The sequence below is a fragment of the Urtica dioica genome, chromosome 11 (genome assembly GCF_054948205.1).
Source record: "Urtica dioica subsp. dioica isolate 48M chromosome 11, U.dioica_male_clone48M_v1_H2, whole genome shotgun sequence".
Lineage (NCBI taxonomy): Eukaryota > Viridiplantae > Streptophyta > Magnoliopsida > Rosales > Urticaceae > Urtica > Urtica dioica.
In genome coordinates this window covers 23,593,809-23,609,240 of record NC_142766.1, presented here as the reverse complement: position 1 = coordinate 23,609,240, position 15,432 = coordinate 23,593,809, and the positions used below count along the sequence as shown (strand labels likewise).

General features: G+C 37.4%; 3 protein-coding genes across 4 annotated transcripts; 2 read left to right on the top strand and 1 right to left on the bottom strand.

Annotated features, from left to right (window-relative positions):
- The first annotated feature begins 1,510 nt into the window (after window positions 1-1,510).
- On the top strand, window positions 1,511-4,347 carry LOC149382686 (G-type lectin S-receptor-like serine/threonine-protein kinase RLK1). The gene has a single exon (XM_089601820.1). It carries the CDS (start codon window positions 1,735-1,737, stop codon window positions 4,171-4,173), a length of 2,439 nt encoding a protein of 812 aa, XP_089457946.1. The 5' UTR covers window positions 1,511-1,734; the 3' UTR covers window positions 4,174-4,347.
- Window positions 4,348-8,315: 3,968 nt separating this feature from the next.
- LOC149382685 (uncharacterized) lies at window positions 8,316-10,085 on the top strand. Of its 2 annotated transcripts, none has more exons than XM_089601902.1 (3): window positions 8,316-8,487; window positions 8,642-8,725; window positions 9,440-10,085. In XM_089601902.1, the coding sequence occupies exon 3, from the start codon at window positions 9,498-9,500 to the stop codon at window positions 9,873-9,875; it is 378 nt and encodes a 125-aa protein (XP_089458028.1). In that variant the 5' UTR covers window positions 8,316-8,487; window positions 8,642-8,725; window positions 9,440-9,497; the 3' UTR covers window positions 9,876-10,085. The 2 variants fall into 2 exon arrangements, with proteins under 2 accessions (XP_089458028.1, XP_089458027.1); XM_089601901.1 differs by having other exon boundaries at window positions 8,317-8,487; window positions 9,461-10,085.
- Window positions 10,086-11,740: 1,655 nt separating this feature from the next.
- Window positions 11,741-14,230, bottom strand: LOC149382684 (uncharacterized). The gene is made up of 7 exons (XM_089601524.1): window positions 14,176-14,230; window positions 13,684-13,766; window positions 13,249-13,487; window positions 12,860-13,146; window positions 12,376-12,756; window positions 12,009-12,272; window positions 11,741-11,908 (listed from the first exon to the last, which is right to left on the bottom strand). The coding sequence occupies exons 3-7, from the start codon at window positions 13,409-13,411 to the stop codon at window positions 11,741-11,743; spliced, it is 1,263 nt and encodes a 420-aa protein (XP_089457650.1). The 5' UTR covers window positions 13,412-13,487; window positions 13,684-13,766; window positions 14,176-14,230.
- Window positions 14,231-15,432: the final 1,202 nt, after the last annotated feature.

Here is a 15,432-nt window from a genome sequence, read left to right as displayed (position 1 = left end):
TATTTAATAAACTTTGCAAAGAGTAGAGACCATAATTGAATTTTTCTGGAAATGGAGATGACTTGACAATGGTGGTTTCTCTTTCTTTTAACTTCTTTTTTTTTTCTGTGTGTTGAGAGACGGAGAGAGGACGATATTTTTTTGTTTAAATAAATATTGGATAAATTATACTCATGCCCCCTGAACTCAGAGGTCGGTAACAACTCACCCCCTGAACTTGAAATTTCCACAAAAACTACTCTGATCTTTAAATTTTTTTGAATTGCGCCCCTTCCGTCTATTATTTGCCGTTACCATCCATGACAAACCCACGTTTTCGACACGTGACCCATCAGCGAGGTCAAATTATGATAATACCCTTCAGTAACCAAATTATATATAGAAATCCCTAACCCTAAAATCAAAATCCCGAACTTGGATATGATGTGATCTCTGCAAACTCAAATCGATGGCGTCTTCTTCGAAATGTGGAGGTATCGGCTTCGATGAAGGAAAGTCCGTCGATAAACGTCGGATTCCTCGCTGCTACTGTCGTGTATTGTGCGTCGAGCGAACGTCCTGGACGTGTGACAACCCAGGAAGGAGATTTTATGGCTGTTCAAGGTTTGAGGTACGTTGTTCTTTGTTTGTATTCGCCGCTGCTATTCCTCGCTGTTTGTTTGTATAAAGAGCAAATAATGTTGGAGGTTATTTACAGAAGAACAGGGACAGGAGATGTGGTATGTTAGAGTGGATTGATCCACAAATGTGTAAAAGGTCTTTGCAAATTATACATGGATTATTGAAGAAAATTAACAAGCTAGAAGCACGGGAAACAAAAGATGTGTCGGAGACGAACATGAATAATGAAGTTGACATTGAGCTGAAGAAGCTGAGGGAAAAAATAGGGGATGAATCGCGCAAACTGAAGATGTATATGATGGTATTATGTATTGGTGTAGGTTTTATTTTGATGTTCAAATAAATCATGTTTGTACTTAACATTTTGTATGTATGCAATTTGGACGAGTTTTATCAATGTAATATGTAATGTGGACAAGTTTTATCAATGTAATATGTAATTTGGAAAAGTAGCATCCGATTCCTTGTAATTCTGCATTGATGATATTGTGCCCCTTCTTTTAACTTATGGTCACGGTCAACCAATGTCTGATCTCGTTTTGGCCACGTTACGTACTTAATAATATGATTGATTTTAAACGTAAGAGTAGTTAATTGGTATAAAAAGAAAGAAGGACATTTATTTGACTTCCACGTTTAATGGTATTATCCATGATTTTTTTAAATAGCCGATATAAAAAAAAAAATAAAAAAAATAAAAAGAGACAAGGTTTAAATTGTTAGAATTTTTTTTTACTTAATTGTCACGTCAAATAAATTAGCTATTTTACTAAAATTATTGAAATATTTGTTATTTCACAATTTCAACGTTTTAAAGGGTTTATTTCGTCTAATTTTTATTGTTTTTACGCTAAAGTGTACATTGTATAAAACAAATAATATAGTTAAAGATTTTAAAGAGGCCTTGGTTCAAAATCATTTTTATTTCATTGATCATATTTTCCCAATCGTAGACCAGACTCCTTTTTCTCAAAAAAAAAAAAAAAAAAAAAAAAAAGGACCAGAGAAGAAGACCAGACTCGTCATACAAGTCAACGATCAAATTGGCTACAAAAAGTCTAAAACTCATTTTGTAAACCACGAAAAGAGAAAATATCACATACCCACCAATCAATGATGCCTAATTATCTCTCTATGAAAGTTCTTCTATTTCCCTTCTTTCTTCTTCTTCAGTTTCCGTTCACGGTGATACTTGCTCAACGGACCAACAACAATGGCAACATAGCCGTTGGAGCTTCACTCACAGCCACCGAAAACTCATCTCCGTGGCTGTCTCCCTCCGGCGACTTCGCTATCGGTTTTCAAAAGCTAAACAACAGCGGAGAAGCTGACGATCTCTTCTTGCTCTGTATTTGGTTCGCCAAACTCTCCGACAAGACCATCGTCTGGTTCGCCAGATCAGGCGATTCTTCTCAATCTCCGGCTACGTCAACGAGAGGGTCAAAGCTCAGCCTGACCTCCGACCAAGGCCTCGTTCTCACCGACTCAAGAGGCAGAGAGGCCTGGAAAACCACGTCCATTCTCGGCACCGTTTCCGGAGCCGCCATGACCGACGCCGGAAACTTCGTTCTCAGAGACGGAAGCTCCGACACTGTGTGGCAGAGCTTCGACTCGCCCACCGACACTCTCTTGCCTTCGCAGAGCCTGGAGAGAGGAGGCTCTCTCTCCTCTCGGCATTCAGAGACAAACTTCACCAAAGGAAGGTTTCAGCTCCTAATGGAAGAAGACGGCGATCTCGCTCTCAGCACCGTGAACTTGCCTTCGACGTCTGCGAACGAAGCTTATTTCTCGGTGCAGACTAGCGGCGAGTCGAGTCCGGGGTCGAAGCTTGTGTTCAACGAGACCACCGGCCTGCTTTACGTTCTGAGAGAGAACGGCACTACGGTCGGAATCGGCGCAGGCGTTTCAGATTCCCCGAGCGAATTCTACTTGAGAGCGACCCTCGAGTTTGACGGAGTTTTTATTCTGTATTCGCATCCGAAAAGCGGGAACGGAAGTTGGGCCGTGACATGGTCGGAGCCGGACAATATATGCCGGTCAGCGCTCGTGAGTGGCGGCGTTGGAGTTTGCGGCTACAACAGCATTTGCAAGATCAGACAGAACGAGGCGCGGCCGTTCTGCGAGTGCCCGAAAGGGTATTCCCTCGTCGATCCAGCTGGCGGCGATCCATTCGGGGATTGCAAGCCGGATTTCTTCCAGGGCTGCGAAGAGGACGGGAATTCGAAAGCCGATGAACTCTACGACGTCGAAGTTCTGATCAACATCGACTGGCCGTTTTCCGATTACATCATGCTCAAGCCTTCCACGGCCGACATCTGTCGAGAGGCGTGTCTCGGGGACTGTCTGTGTTCGGTGGCCATTTTCAGGGACGGGACTTGCTGGAAGAAGAGGCTTCCTCTCTCCAACGGCCATCTCGACACGAATCTCGACTCCCGGGCCTTTCTCAAGATCAGAAAGCCCGAGTACTCGAGATTTGTCGCCAACGGGACCGCCCCGGGCGAGCCTCTCCCGAAGAAGGGCAGTGACGGGAACAAGGACGGTCTCATCCTGGCGGGATCGGTGATTCTGGGCGCCTGTTTTCTCGTTAATGTCTTGCTCGGGATTCTCTGCGCGTTTCGGAACAAAAAGAAGACGAGGAATATAAGCAGGCCGATGGAGACGGGCCTGCATCGCTTCGAGTACAAGGAACTTGAAGACGCGGCGGTCGGGTTCAAGGAGGAGCTGGGAAGAGGGGCTTTTGGGGCGGTCTACAAAGGCACTCTAAGCTCCGGACTCGATGTGGCGGTGAAGAAGCTACACGTCGTGGGGCCGGACACACTGAAGGAGTTCGAGAACGAAGCGAGCGTGATTGGCCAGACCCACCACAAGAACTTGGTCCGGTTAATTGGCTTCTGCGACGACGGTCAAAATCGCATGCTCGTCTACGAGTACCTGAGTAACGGGACTTTGGCGAGCTTCCTTTTCGGAGACTTGAAGCCGAGGTGGAAGGAGAGGATCGAGGTTGCGTTGGGGATCGCGAAAGGCCTGCTCTATCTGCACGAAGAGTGTACGACTCAGATCATCCACTGCGATATCAAGCCACAGAACATTCTTCGCGACGATTATGGAAACCCCAAGATATCGGATTTTGGGTTGGCAAAGCTGTTGATGATGGACCAGAGCCGGACCAACACAGCCATCAGAGGGACCAAAGGCTACGTGGCTCCTGAGTGGTTCAGGAGCGTCTCAATCACGGCCAAAGTGGACGTGTACAGCTTCGGAGTCGTGCTCTTGGAGATCATTTGTTGCAGAAGAAATGTTGAGCAGGACGAGATATTGACAGACTGGGCTTACGACTGTTTCACGGATGGGGCTTTGGACACTTTGGTGAACTGGGAAGCCGAGGCTTTGGAGGACAGAGAAAGGCTCAACAGTTTTGTGGCAGTGTCAATGTGGTGTATTCAAGAGAATCCCTCTCTCAGACCACCCATGAGACAAGTCGTTCAAATGCTTGAAGGCGTCGTTGAAGTCCATGTCCCACCGTGTCCGTTTCCATATTCCATTACAACTTAATACAATATACATATGAATCTTCTAGTTCTCTAATATTGTTTGGTTTAATAGTGTGTAATGCAAATTCATTGTTAAGAAGATACTCGCATTGTTTTTACATTGTAGATTAAGTTTTTCAAAACAAACAGCATGTAAATTAATTACAAAGACCACACGTCTTTGGTTCATTTTATTGCGGACTACTTTTCTTGTATTGCATCAAGCACTGTCACTCTATTCCAGTTTTCCAAGCATTTAATTTTCGGTGTGAGAGACGAATGCAGAGGTGTGTGGGATTATTGAATGGCCAATATAAAATAAAATAAAAACAGGTTAGACTTAGAAATTAAAGCGGGAATCGAAACTTTTTAGGGAGATCTGAAGTTGAATTCGAAGCGTTGATTTGTATTATAATGAACAAGGCAGATATAGTCTTAGTTGTACTTGTATCCGCATGAGACTTTTTTAGCCAATTGTGTTGTTTCACTATCGCGCTCCGAAGGTTGTGTCGTTTTGGAAATACACATGAAAACAATTATTTGACATGTCAAACTCAAATATACAACCACATGTCGTTTTACGGTATACCAACGTGTTAATTAGTTTTTTTTTTTTTTTTTTTTTTTAACCTTTTTGTCTCAAATCTAATCACGATTTCGTATTGTGTATACTTAGTCTTGGCTAATTTTATTTTCAATTATTATACTGTATATTAAAATAAACAAATATTCTATAGCTATTACTTAACTGTTGAGCCCAGATCATAAGGCTATACTATGATCTAATTTATGACCAAAATTATTTCGTTCCATCATCTGAGACAGTATTGAGTGTGTTGTTCATCGTCTCAACATTCTTCCGGATTTCTAATTTTTGCTCTTCCTTAAATGGCCATGCTCATTGAAAGATTTTTAGTTATATATAATATAATTTATAAACACGCGTTGTCGCTGAAAATTGAACAACATGAGAAAAAAAAATAAGCAAATTTTTTATCGCCAATCCGGATTTAGGGTTCGATCTCCCTCGCCTTCCCCTAAATGAATCCCGTAACTTATATTTTTTTCTCTATTAAGATAAAAAAAACCCTCGCCTCTCTCTGCCTCCTTCAACTTATCTTCTTCGTCGGTCATTGGTCTCGTCATCTGTCGCCTCCTACTGCAGCATCGTCTCCTCTTGAGCCGTTGTCAGGCGTCGTACTCAACCGGTCCAGCTTACTAATTTGTATTTTAATTTTTTTTTTTTTGTGCTCAAAATTCAATTCGAGAGAGCAACCACTAGAGATGCATGCCATTAAAACAATTTTTTAAATTGAAAGTTGTATTGTTGTACAGTCTAGAGAGTAAAGAAAAATTAACCACCAATCTCTTTGAAACAAGCACAAGATTGTAAACCGAGTGTATGTGTTATTCTTGTTCGTGTGGTTTGCAGTTTAGTATATACATGTATGTGTTGTTCTTGTTATTAGGCCTAATTTTTATGCAATAATATTGTTGTCTTTATATTTCTCATGCTATGGTTTGTATAATACTATAAAGAATCAAGGATTTATAAATTTTTATATGTTTTGATATTGTAAATAATCTTTAATTACATCAATTCAAAGAAGTGAATTTTATTTGTTGTGTGTGTGTGTTCATTTGTGTTCGCACTTTCAGGAAGCGAGAGAGATGTTTTTTAGCGGAGCAACGGAGAAGTACGTTGGGAGTCTCTACATTTTACTTAGTGTTCTATATTTTGGAAGACAACATAACTGAAAGAGAACGAAAGCCGTGTATTTCCAAGTACCAAACCTAGAAAGAAAAAAAATATCATGAATTAGTGTTATTTCTTTAATCACTCACAAATTTAGACTACATGAGTTAAAAATGTCGTATACAATATACAAATATGGTGAAGGCTCGCTGCTCTGGCTTTTTGAAACATACAAGTTAATGTGTGAAAACATAAAAATTATGTCAACAAATCGTGTCATTTGTTGACATGTATATCAACAGATGCCAACAAATTGTGACATTTGTTGATATATATATGTCAAAAAATCGTGTCATTTGTTGACATGACATATATATGTCAACAAATCATCAAACAAACCCAGATTTGTAGACTTACGAGACTCAAAGAAAAAATAAATTAGAAAAAAAGTATAAAAAAATAAGAGGGTAAAAATAGATACAAAATAATATATCTCCTCTTTTTACTAATAGAATTGTTCAAATTAATATTTTAATCGATGAAAAATGGATTATCAAAGACTAATAGATCCGTCCACCTCCCTTATCATGTCATAAAATTACACCAATTTAGTATTATGAGTTGGAGATGGTCTCAACAATTTATTTAGTCGGAAAACCATCAAATGAAAGTCGTATGAATTTTAGTCAAAATTGATCATTTTATAATTTCGAGAATTAATTGGTACATTTGTAATTCATACTTTTATAATTAATAATTTGATCATTTTTCAAAAAAAGCTCACTTATATGTTATTTTTTGGGCATAATTCTAAGCAATTACTCATTGAGAAGCAGTAAGAAAATAATTTACTTGTGCTTTTCACTTTTCATCATCTCTTTTTTAACTATTTTTTGTTTGATATATATGGTATACAAATCATCGATAAAACAAAGTACATAGATACTGATTTTTCATGGGATAGTATGGTCCTTTTATAATGTTACATAGTGATTTGGATTTGAAAAACAATGGGCTAATATAAATACTACCAAGTTGAGTCCACAGAAGATTTTACTTAAAAAATGCAACACGGTTTGAAGCTAAAATCGGACAGCAGTTGTGGACTAAAGCCAATGTCATAGTCAGTTGGCTGTCAACCATTATTATGGCTTATTAGTTAGTTTTTTTTTTTTTTTTTTTTTTTTTACCCTAATTGGGAAGAAACAAAATATTTTTGTGATGGTACAAAATACGCTGGAATTTGGGTGTATCTTTTTTTCGTAATATTCATTGCTTTGATAAAATAATATAATGCCAATCTACTGGATCTGACCATATAATATGATAATCTAGATAATTCACTGTTTTGTTCACATATTCCCTGATTGGCTGTTTCACTTTTAATTGCTTGTAAATACAAGATCAAAAGTGGACATTGATATATTAATCAAGCTTATACTTATTTTGACTATAAATAAACTGAAAAAGCAGAATAGAAGGCATAAAATGTCTGTTTAAACTGCTTGGATATATAACTACAAGCTTGAACTGCTTTTGTTAGTTGCACGATTTCTCTTCTTTTATGAAGATTTTTACTTAACAAATTCTATGAACTATTTATGATGTTGTTCGGTTTTCTTCTTCATAACTTTTATTTGTCCTCAGAGTATTTAAACGCTGAACAAATTCAATTAATGTCTAATTTTTTTTTTTGCTCAGGAATTAATGTCTGTTCAATGCTTTCCAACACCATTCTTTCTCAATTTTATTTTAACTAATTGTACTGTCCATATTGACATTAAAACGCTTGTTCCAATTGTAGATCGTCATCTTTATCTGCTATACATTTTACCAAAAAACAAAAACATTATAAAAAACATAAAATAAACAATTAATTGAGTAACTAAATCACTAAAATTTAAAGATTTGCTAAATAGTTAACCTTTTGTAAATTTTAAGTAGATAACCATTAAAAATTTGAGTTTTTATGTGATTATATATCTAGAGAACTCTAAATTATAACCTTCCGTAAATCTTTTTACCTATAAAAAGAAATAAAAAAAAACTATTAAAAGAAAAGGATTATCACGTAGTAACTTTCTTTTAATAGCACATTGTAATCAGTCATCTCATCCCATCCCAAATCAATAGAAAGTAAAGATCTGGCTCTAAATAGCAAATTCCGAATCCCAAAAGTGCCCACTTCAAAAGTAATTTATTTTATTTTTATCTTCTAGTTACAGCTCTGGTCAAAAGACTCAAAAACTTTTTCTTATTTTTATATTTTTTAATATTTATAAGTAAAAGCAAAAACGCAATAAGAAGTATAACGCTTTGGGTTTGTTTGGGTTTAAGACACAACTCAACTACAGCTTGCCGAGTTTTCACTCATAATAAAAGTCTTTAAAACCTTTTTCCAAATTACCAAAATGACCTCGCTTCTCACCCGACGAAAAAAATACAATAACAATACATTACCCCCACATCGCAGTTGTTTGTTAAGACTTGAGAGAGAGAGAGAGACTTTGTAGAGAAGAGATACAAAGCCAATCACCAAATATCTCTATCTCTTTCACTCTCCACAGCTCTCTTTCTCTGCGCTTCACTTTGCCCTGGCCGTTTCTCTTCATTTCGCAACAACTCTCTTCTCTTACTTTCGTACTTTCCTTTCCACTCTTTTTGAATGTGTTTGAATCTAATAACCGTGTTTGTCTTGATCTCGGCATCCAATTTTTTTATTTATAATTTTTTGTATATGTGAAGATCGATAGACTTTGCCGTTTATAACTGTCGTTTTTCTATCTCTTTTTAGCTTTCTGTGTACGAATCCGCTGAAAAGAAATCCGCACGGGCTTTTAGCAGATTCAGAGTCATGGTTTTTTTCTCATAGAACAAGGTCAGTTACTTCTCCTATCTATTGTTATTGCTTCGATTTTTCCTCTTTTTTTTTTATTTGTGAAAATATGCGTTTTTAGCATCGGTTTTGTGGATTCAAGAATTCTATGGACTTTAGTATCGTTTTTATATCTTATAATCTCAGTTCTGGTATGATATCAAGTACATGCATGTTTACTTGAATTGAATCCGATATTCATTTTTTTTTATCGATCTTAGTGTATATATGCTTCTGGGAAAGTCCGCCTCATTCAGAGAGAAAAAAAAAGAGTCTCAGTTCTGTTTTTTTGTCCTTATGTATTGGGAATTTTATGTTCAAATTTCTAGTGATTCTAATTCTTCTTACTTTCGCTTCTGGATGTTTTGGAATTGATGAAAGATTGGATCTTCAAGTTATGCATGTTTGTGCTTGTTTTCATGTGAGGACTAGTTGTGACATGAAATTATTGCTTGGTGTTTGTGAATGTTTGAGATGTAAAAAAGAACAACAAAAACAAGTCTCGCTCAGAAAACAAAATCTCATCCTTATCTCAGCTGGTCATATATTTGCAACAAAAGCTCATCCTTACTTTAATAATCTTCAATAACACCGAGCCACACGAGGTTCATGACAGAACATAAATGAATTTCCGAATTCCTGAATCTATAGTCTTTGACCGGTATATAACAAGTATACAAAATCCATTGTTTGTAATACCTTGAAAAACCCTATCAGTCTGTTTTTGGATTTCAACAGAAAACAGCGAATTCAGAGGGAGAGATAGAGAGAGAGAATGGGAAGAGGGAGGGGAAAGGGAAAGCGATCGAGCGCTTCGAACAACGACGATGGAGGGAGCGGTGAAGAGGAAAAGATTCCGGCCCAAAAGAGACGCGGGAGACCCCAAAAGCCTTTGTTGAAGGACGAGATCGACAACGAAGAAGAGGAAGAAGAACAACAAGAACAAGCGGTCCTGAAAACGGAAGAAGAGGACGAGATCGGAAACAAGAGGAAGCGCTACTCTCAGGTCAAAGACAAGTCCGAGCTGTCGGTCAAACCGGAGGACAACGGGAACGCCGGTGAGACGATAAAGTCAAACGGGTTCAGGCACAACGGAAGCCGAAGGAAAAGCAAACCCCGCCGCGCCGCCGAAGCCGGAGTCGAGTGCCGGTGAAAGAGACACACACAAATATCTCTGCTGTTTTTTTTTTCTCTTTTCTTTTTATTTTTTTCTTGTGTTTCTTTGGTAATCATTCACTTGCCATTGATTTGTTTCTAGTGTTCAATTTTTGGGACTCCATTTGTTGCTTTTGTTGTAGTTTTTTCTTCTTCTTTTTAAGAGATACTAATACCATGAAATTTTGACTATTTTTATTCCATTTCATTCTTGGTGTATAATTTGCAAGAGAGAGAGAGAGAGAGAGAGAGAGAGAGAGAGAGAGAGAGAGGGGTTTATTTCCGGTTGAGGATAAAGCTACTAATTGACCTTCAATTTTTAAGGTATATAATCACAGATTGAGATGTACACAAATGCGGGGCAATTGATTACTCTGACTGTGTTACATTCAAATATGCAATGATAAAAAAGAGTGTTAAACTTGAGTGTTGAGATTGATCTCATTTAAGGTAGCTCAACTACTTCAAGTAACCGTGATGTGGCATCATTCGGAGGCTCGGGAATTCAACGGTTGGCAGATCATATCTAAGGTTAGCTTAGGAGGTAGTTCATTTGTAACCGACGCGCTATGTAACTATAAATACGTATAGGGTGTTTTAGATGACTACTACGACATTATGAGGGAGAGAGATTCAATTCACAGATCGGGAAACACTTGAAAGAGAATTTGTGTCGGAGAACTAAGGGTTGAATGAAAGATCCATGAGTTGTATTGAATGAATAATAATATGTTTCCATTGGTTAGTGAAGAATACCCGAACTCGGTGTTCATGTCCAGTTCTCATTTTTTAAAGAATTAGAAGAAAAAAAATCCTATGCATTGATCAGATTAGAGAATCGAACACAAATATTAGTAACTGAAATAATATTTACAAATTTTTCTAATACATCTATTATCAAAGTCGTCATCACAAAAGACTGAATTTCGTGACAAATTTGTTATCCAATAAAAACGGGAAATTTGTTATCTAATAAAAACGGGATTTTATGACAAGTTCATGGAATTAATCAAAGATTTGATAATAAGTGTAAAAAAATCCACGAACTCCACTTTAGAGATGGTGTGGAATTACCAACTAAAAGTAAAAAAAAAAAATTCACAAGTCACAACCCCATTTGCAGCAAAGCTGCTTTAAAAAAAAAAAAAAACAAATTTAGTTGATATTAATAAAAAAAAAAACATCATAGATAAACACAACTCCTCCACCGTGAGATTGTATAGCCACAATGCCACCAATATCAAGTCGCTCTCCTTCCGAAGCTAAAAGAGAAATTTGTCCAAGTTTCCAACGCCTTCCGTACTTTGCTGAGCACTGCCACGGCCAATCGGAGTTTTGGAGATCGCTTTCGCGAGCAAAACACACACACACACACACACACAAAAGTTCAAACACGTTGAAGAGCCAAGAAGATTCTGTTCTAGCTTCGCAGTCCAATCTTAATGAACTAGAAAATCAAACTTTTCTCAGCCACCATAGCAGAACCACAATATATCTCTTAAGTTTTGAAACATGTTTACTGGCAATAAATAATCAACGTACGTGTGATCATATACCAATCATAGAATATCTTCAAAGTCATCATATCCATATGTTTTCTTGCTTGCGTAAGTCAGATACACAGGGATGAATTGATAGTGAACAAGTAATAATATAAAGTTAGAAATATATGTGTGCATTGCATGAATATAAATAAATAAGTGTTTCTTTTTTACAGAATGAAATCTGAAATGTCTGCTACAAGATCATACAACTATTGTATTTTGCCTTAAAATAAATAGTATGAGGCAATATTGGATCCCCAGCTTTTACAAAACGAAACAATAAGACGCGACACGACACGACACGACACTACATGAGGGTCTAACAAAATTTGAGACCCATGTCATCAAACCAACCGTTGCGCAAAGAAACTGGAGATTTTTCAAAAACAAGATGTCGTGGAATCGGAGGCGGCTCTTTGCAGAAAAGTTCGAATGCAGACATTACTCTTGCTTCTTCTTCTTTTTGTTGATGTTCCTCTTTGTCCATCTGGAAAATAAGAAGCCACACACACACACTATATTTAGCATAAAATAAATTTAAAAATAAATAAATAAATGCATAGAAGATAAAGAGATTGTCGGCTCACAGCAATAGACTCGTCATATTCAGGTTGAGGCTGGCTGGGTGGCACTGAATCGGAGAGCTCGAGTGCGTTCACAAGCCAGGCATCGTCTTCTTCTTCTTCTTCTTCTTGATTCTCGAGTGCGTCCACGAGCCAGGCATCGTCTTCTTCTTCTTGTTGATTCTCGAGTGCGTCCACGAGCCAGCCATCATCGATATCATCTTCATGTTGCTGTTGAGACACCACGGTTGTTGCTTCTTCTTTTGGCTGACCGTCATCAACTTCCATCTGAAAAACAACCATGCACACTAAATAAAATAAAAAAAACACAACTAAATATATACATATAAGTAGAAGATACATATTAAGGAGATGGAGATTATAGACTCACAGTAGCAGTAGCAGTAGAGTGTTCCATTATAAATGTTGCTTCTTCGGGCGGTGGAGTCAGATTCATCCATTGTCGGTCATCGTCCGGAAGTAGAAGGCTTTCACAGAGGCTGTTCCAGTAATTGTAGGTACCCTCATCCTCCATCATCAGAGCGTATGTTTCTTCCGGCGTCAAAAATTGAAAACCCGATTGTGGATCCGCTTCGGGCGGTGGAACTGGAATTATCGCCGGTGGTTGAACAATCACTTCGGGCGGTGGAAGTGGAATTATCGCCGGTGGCTGAACAATCACGTCCGGTACTGGGAGTGGAATTATGGCCTGTTGTTGGACCGCGTTCCTATGCACTTTGTACTTGACAAGGCAAACCACCCAATCTGTAACCTATATAGGCACAATTATAATTAAGCAAGGGCTGTATTAATGTATCAGATGGATTGTGAAACAATGATATAATTAATTAATTGAATTTAAAAGGAATGCTCACTGTGGAATCAGCGAGATAGAACTCGTGCATAAGGAAGTCAGTCTTGAAGCTGTTTTTGGCCGTCTTGGGCTTGCCGTTGCCTTCGTATTTGTAAAAGTTCATCAAGTCGTAGCACGCGATGGTAGCGGCGCCTTCTTTGATTCTGATTTTCTTCGACTTTTTCCAATAACCTTCCCCGGTCTCCACTCTGCGCTCAACGTTCTTGGCCTCTTCGAGGTCGCGAGACAGCGGTTTCCTCTTCACAAAGTAGTACCGCTCGTTGTCCTGCAACCTCGGCACGGGATTCCCTGCAAACGCACGTACACGATTACTCGATCGTAAACACTAGCTAACGATTCACATATACCAATTACATTAATTAATTAATGGTCTCGGTCGCAACTACTTACAATTGAGTGATTCGGGACTTGTGGTGTAGATGTTGTGTTCGACGATGACCTCTCCTTCTCCGGGGACAGCCTCGCCTCGGACTTTCGGGTCAAGAAGCGTTTTGATCACTTCCAAAGCACTCGGCCTATACTTGGCCGGGACTGGGTCCCGCTTCCTCTTCATGATTGCTTCGATTGACTTGAACGATAATTAACACTTAGTGCTTCGACTTGGGTTGACTTGAACGTACGTACGTAGTCTATAACAATACACAGATAGCACTCGGCCTAATAAGTGAGTGAGATTCGCTACGTAGTCTATAATCAGCCCTCAATTAACTTCAGAATAATAAATACTTGCAACACAAATAACTAGCTAGATAACATAGTCGTCTATATACACTTTTTCTTGGTACGTAGTCTATATAGAAAGTCTGAGTTAGAAGAGAGTCTTACGATATATAGTTCTTGGAATACGATTCGTTGGATGATAAACTTGAACACCTTTCTCTTTCTCTGCTCTCACACTTGCGTACTTACTGTTTGATCAACTTGAACTTCAGAAGAAGATACAAATAAATCACATGAATCGTGTATATGGAAGTCTGTGATCGAGAATGCTCAAACAATAAAATAGAGAAAAGTAATGACCTGAATTGTTTGAGGGATATTATACGAAATCAAGAATGGCCAGAGCTTCGGATGTCAACAATAATATGAAAGTCCAAATATTTATAGAACGAATAATATTTCCACCTGAATTTGATTTGATTTGATTTTTATTTTTTTTATAAATAGTTTCAAACAAGTTATGTGATAATAGGGGCTTTGTTTATTTCGTCGTTCTAAAGACTCACGTACCAAATAAAATCAAATATTTTCTCAAATAAAATCCAATTTACATAAAACGAATTGCTTAAATATGTCATCCAATAAGACCTCACTTACTACTTCGAGTATGTACGGAGTAATGCGATGACGTGGCGTAGGTATTCACGACGGAGACGGAGCCGCGGATTCCGTCGCCGGCGACATGCACGGCTGAGATTACCCGAGTTTGTCATTGGATTGGATAGAATATATTATGTGGCGATGATCTCATAACTGAATTGAAATGCATATTCTTGGCAGTGGTATCGAAAAAGAAACTGGAGATTTTCCTAAAATAAAAAATTTGAATGAAAATTACCGTTCAAACAAACAAATTGCTATAATATTTCGTATGAATATTATGGATAAGTTCGGTTAATCACTTTCGTCCCCAAACGAAGAAATGAGTTCGAATAAAACTGAAAAATGATCAATTAATCATTTTTTATTTGGGCCTTTTAAATAAAGTTTAAACGAATTTTTTTTTTATTTCTTCTCTCTCAAAGTTTTTTTTTTTTTTTTGTTTAATATATTTCGCTTTTTAATTTTAATTTCAGAAGCAAATTTTAATTTCAGAAGCTGTATCAAATAACGTATAAAATAAAATAAAATTAAAAAAATAAACACACGTATCAAATAACAGAAAACGAATCGGATATTAGCTCAAATAAAATTCCAATATACATAAAACGAATCCATAAAATAAAATAATCATCCAATCAGGCCTCACTTACAACTTCGAGTATGTACGGAGTAATGCGATGACGTGGCGGAGTTCTTCTCGGCGACGGAGACGGAGCCGCAGATTCCGTCGCCGGCGACATGCACGGCTGAGAGTAGCGGAGTTGGTCATGACAGAGAAACAAGAGTGCTGTGTAATTTGTGCTCTGTTTTTCTCTTCAACAACAAGCAAACCAACTTCAGCTTCAGAGGCAAACACAGAAATGTGGGACCCACCTTAGTCCCCCCCATTTCTTTTCTTTTTTACTTTTTAAATCAAACAACTTATATTTTCTTGTTTCGAAAATTTTCATGTTCATTGAATTGATGTTATTTAAAATTAAAACAAGAAATAAAAACAACAATTTTTTTATTAACTTTAAAATCAGTATTTTTATTTTATTTCCTATTATTATGTTTATCTTACTTTATAAGCTATGTTACGTAGTTTCCTCCATTTAATTTTAAACATTTTATTCCTAACAATATAATTTCTACGGACATTCTTCAATACAATTACTTCATTTAAAAAAAAAAATCTTATATCTTAAAAAAAGACATATCTATATCATAAAAAAGGAGATATCTTAATTATGTTCGATCTTTGTTAAATAT

What these genes read in the sequence shown, in the direction of transcription:
- LOC149382685 (XM_089601902.1), top strand. Translation starts at nt 9,498, where the DNA reads ATGGGAAGAGGGAGGGGAAAGGGAAAGCGATCGAGCGCTTCGAACAAC.
- LOC149382684 (XM_089601524.1), bottom strand. Translation starts at nt 13,411, where the DNA reads ATGAAGAGGAAGCGGGACCCAGTCCCGGCCAAGTATAGGCCGAGTGCT. An exon ending in TCTATCTCGCTGATTCCACA is followed by an intron (nt 12,757 to 12,859) that starts GTGAGCATTCCT and finishes GTGCCTATATAG; the next exon opens with GTTACAGATTGGGTGGTTTG. An exon ending in ACTCTACTGCTACTGCTACT is followed by an intron (nt 12,273 to 12,375) that starts GTGAGTCTATAA and finishes GTTGTTTTTCAG; the next exon opens with ATGGAAGTTGATGACGGTCA.
- LOC149382686 (XM_089601820.1), top strand. Translation starts at nt 1,735, where the DNA reads ATGATGCCTAATTATCTCTCTATGAAAGTTCTTCTATTTCCCTTCTTT.